Source organism: Tetrahymena thermophila (assembly GCF_000189635.1).
Source record: "Tetrahymena thermophila SB210 genomic scaffold scf_8254798, whole genome shotgun sequence".
In the NCBI taxonomy this organism is placed as follows: Eukaryota; Ciliophora; class Oligohymenophorea; order Hymenostomatida; family Tetrahymenidae; genus Tetrahymena; species Tetrahymena thermophila.
The window spans coordinates 466,713-468,213 of NW_002476554.1; the positions used below are offsets into that span (position 1 = coordinate 466,713).

The 1,501-nt window shown below is 20.9% G+C and overlaps 2 protein-coding genes across 2 annotated transcripts in view; both read right to left on the reverse strand. All coding sequences in view use genetic code 6, as the record gives it.

Moving 5' to 3' along the window:
- Positions 1 to 211: 211 nt before the first annotated feature.
- TTHERM_000177941 (hypothetical protein) lies at positions 212 to 968 on the reverse strand (the record flags this gene model as incomplete). Its single annotated transcript, XM_012795803.1, has 2 exons — positions 212 to 874; positions 936 to 968. 2 exons carry the CDS (start codon positions 966 to 968, stop codon positions 212 to 214), a joined length of 696 nt encoding a protein of 231 aa, XP_012651257.1.
- Positions 969 to 1,427: 459 nt separating this feature from the next.
- Positions 1,428 to 1,501, reverse strand: part of TTHERM_00179910 (hypothetical protein) — a gene marked incomplete at both ends in the record, with an annotated part of 10,621 nt that continues 10,547 nt past the window's right edge. The window contains one exon of the mRNA XM_001008757.4: positions 1,428 to 1,495. Coding sequence (XP_001008757.4) covers positions 1,428 to 1,495 — 68 coding nt within the window. The remainder of the gene's footprint in view (positions 1,496 to 1,501) is intronic.

Sequence of the window (1,501 nt, forward strand, 5' to 3'; positions counted from 1 at the left end):
AAATTTATCTTAGTTTTCTCAACCAATTACTTTCTATATTATAATATGAATTAATTCAATTTTACATTGATTATTTTATACCAATGATATGAAACTTGTTTTATTTTTAAAAAGATTAAACAAAAACATATTTACTAGAAAAAATTTTAATTAATTATTTATTGTATGTAGAATTAATTTTAAATTTATTTCTCAATATTTTAAAGAAAAATCAAATATTTAGACAAAATTACAAGTTATATATTTAAAAATTAGAGAATTTACAATCGGAGCCTTTATGGGTTAATAGGTAGAAAAAATGACATTCTACCTATTATGCCTAATTTTTAGCCTTCCAAGCATTTCGACTGGAGGGCAATTTTTTAGAACTAATTAATTAGAAATTTATTGACAAATTTTTAATGGTTAAATCTAATTCATAAAATTTTCTATATATAACATTAAATAGAGCTTTATTTATACTATATAAATAAATATACTTAATATCTTTTTTTATTTTAAAATTTAGCAAGCTGTACATGCTAATGCACGTGCTTTTTTCCATGGTTATATAATTGTATTAAAATTGAATAATAAACAAAAATTAATCAATTATATATACCAAAATGAAAAAACCGGGCTAATATTTTAAAACTTAATATTAACTAAATGATTTGAAATAAACATGATGAATTTTTTTCAATTGTTATTTTTGAATAATCTTTTTTTAGTAATGCTATATGAACTAGCTCTAATAAAAATTGAATTCGATTTTGATTGTAGTTATTATAATAAATATGTATTAATTAGGGGTTCTAGTTCTATTTGCTTTAATTACTTTTCTCTTTTATTTTTTTTGTAAGTTTTTATAAGGTCTTAAATTAAGAATGCATATCTAATAAGCTACAATGATGTACTTATTAATAAACAAATAAGTATAGATATTATAATTATACTACCAAGTAATTCAATTTTTAGAAGAGTTTCATTTGCTATTACATCTTCATTAGCAGTAGCTTACATATATTTGATAGTTATTCCAATAAATATAAATAAAACGCTAACCATTATTTCTTAAAGTACTTTTATAATTGTTATTATTTTACGTTTAAAGAATCTAAAGTATAATAAATATAAACCACTAACTCCTTATACTACGCAAGATATTAAAGCACATTCAAATTGTTTCTAAAATAAGACAAGAAATGAGATCACAATAAAATATTTCTTAAAGAAAGAAATTAAAATGTATGATTTAGATCCTTTCATTTTATAATCGATATCACCATAAATATTTGGAGCTTTTAAGACTAAGAAATCACCAGATTTCTCATAAAGCAAGTAAACTAAAGTAACAAAGAAAAAATAATAAGCAGAGATTTAAAAGATTAGAAGAAAAATATTCTCACCACTTAACCAACAATAACAAATTGAAAAAACAATAGCTGTCAAAGATGATTAAAGGTAACTGCAGAGGAAATTAAAAATAGTGTATATTATTAAAGAAGGTATACTACTTTCC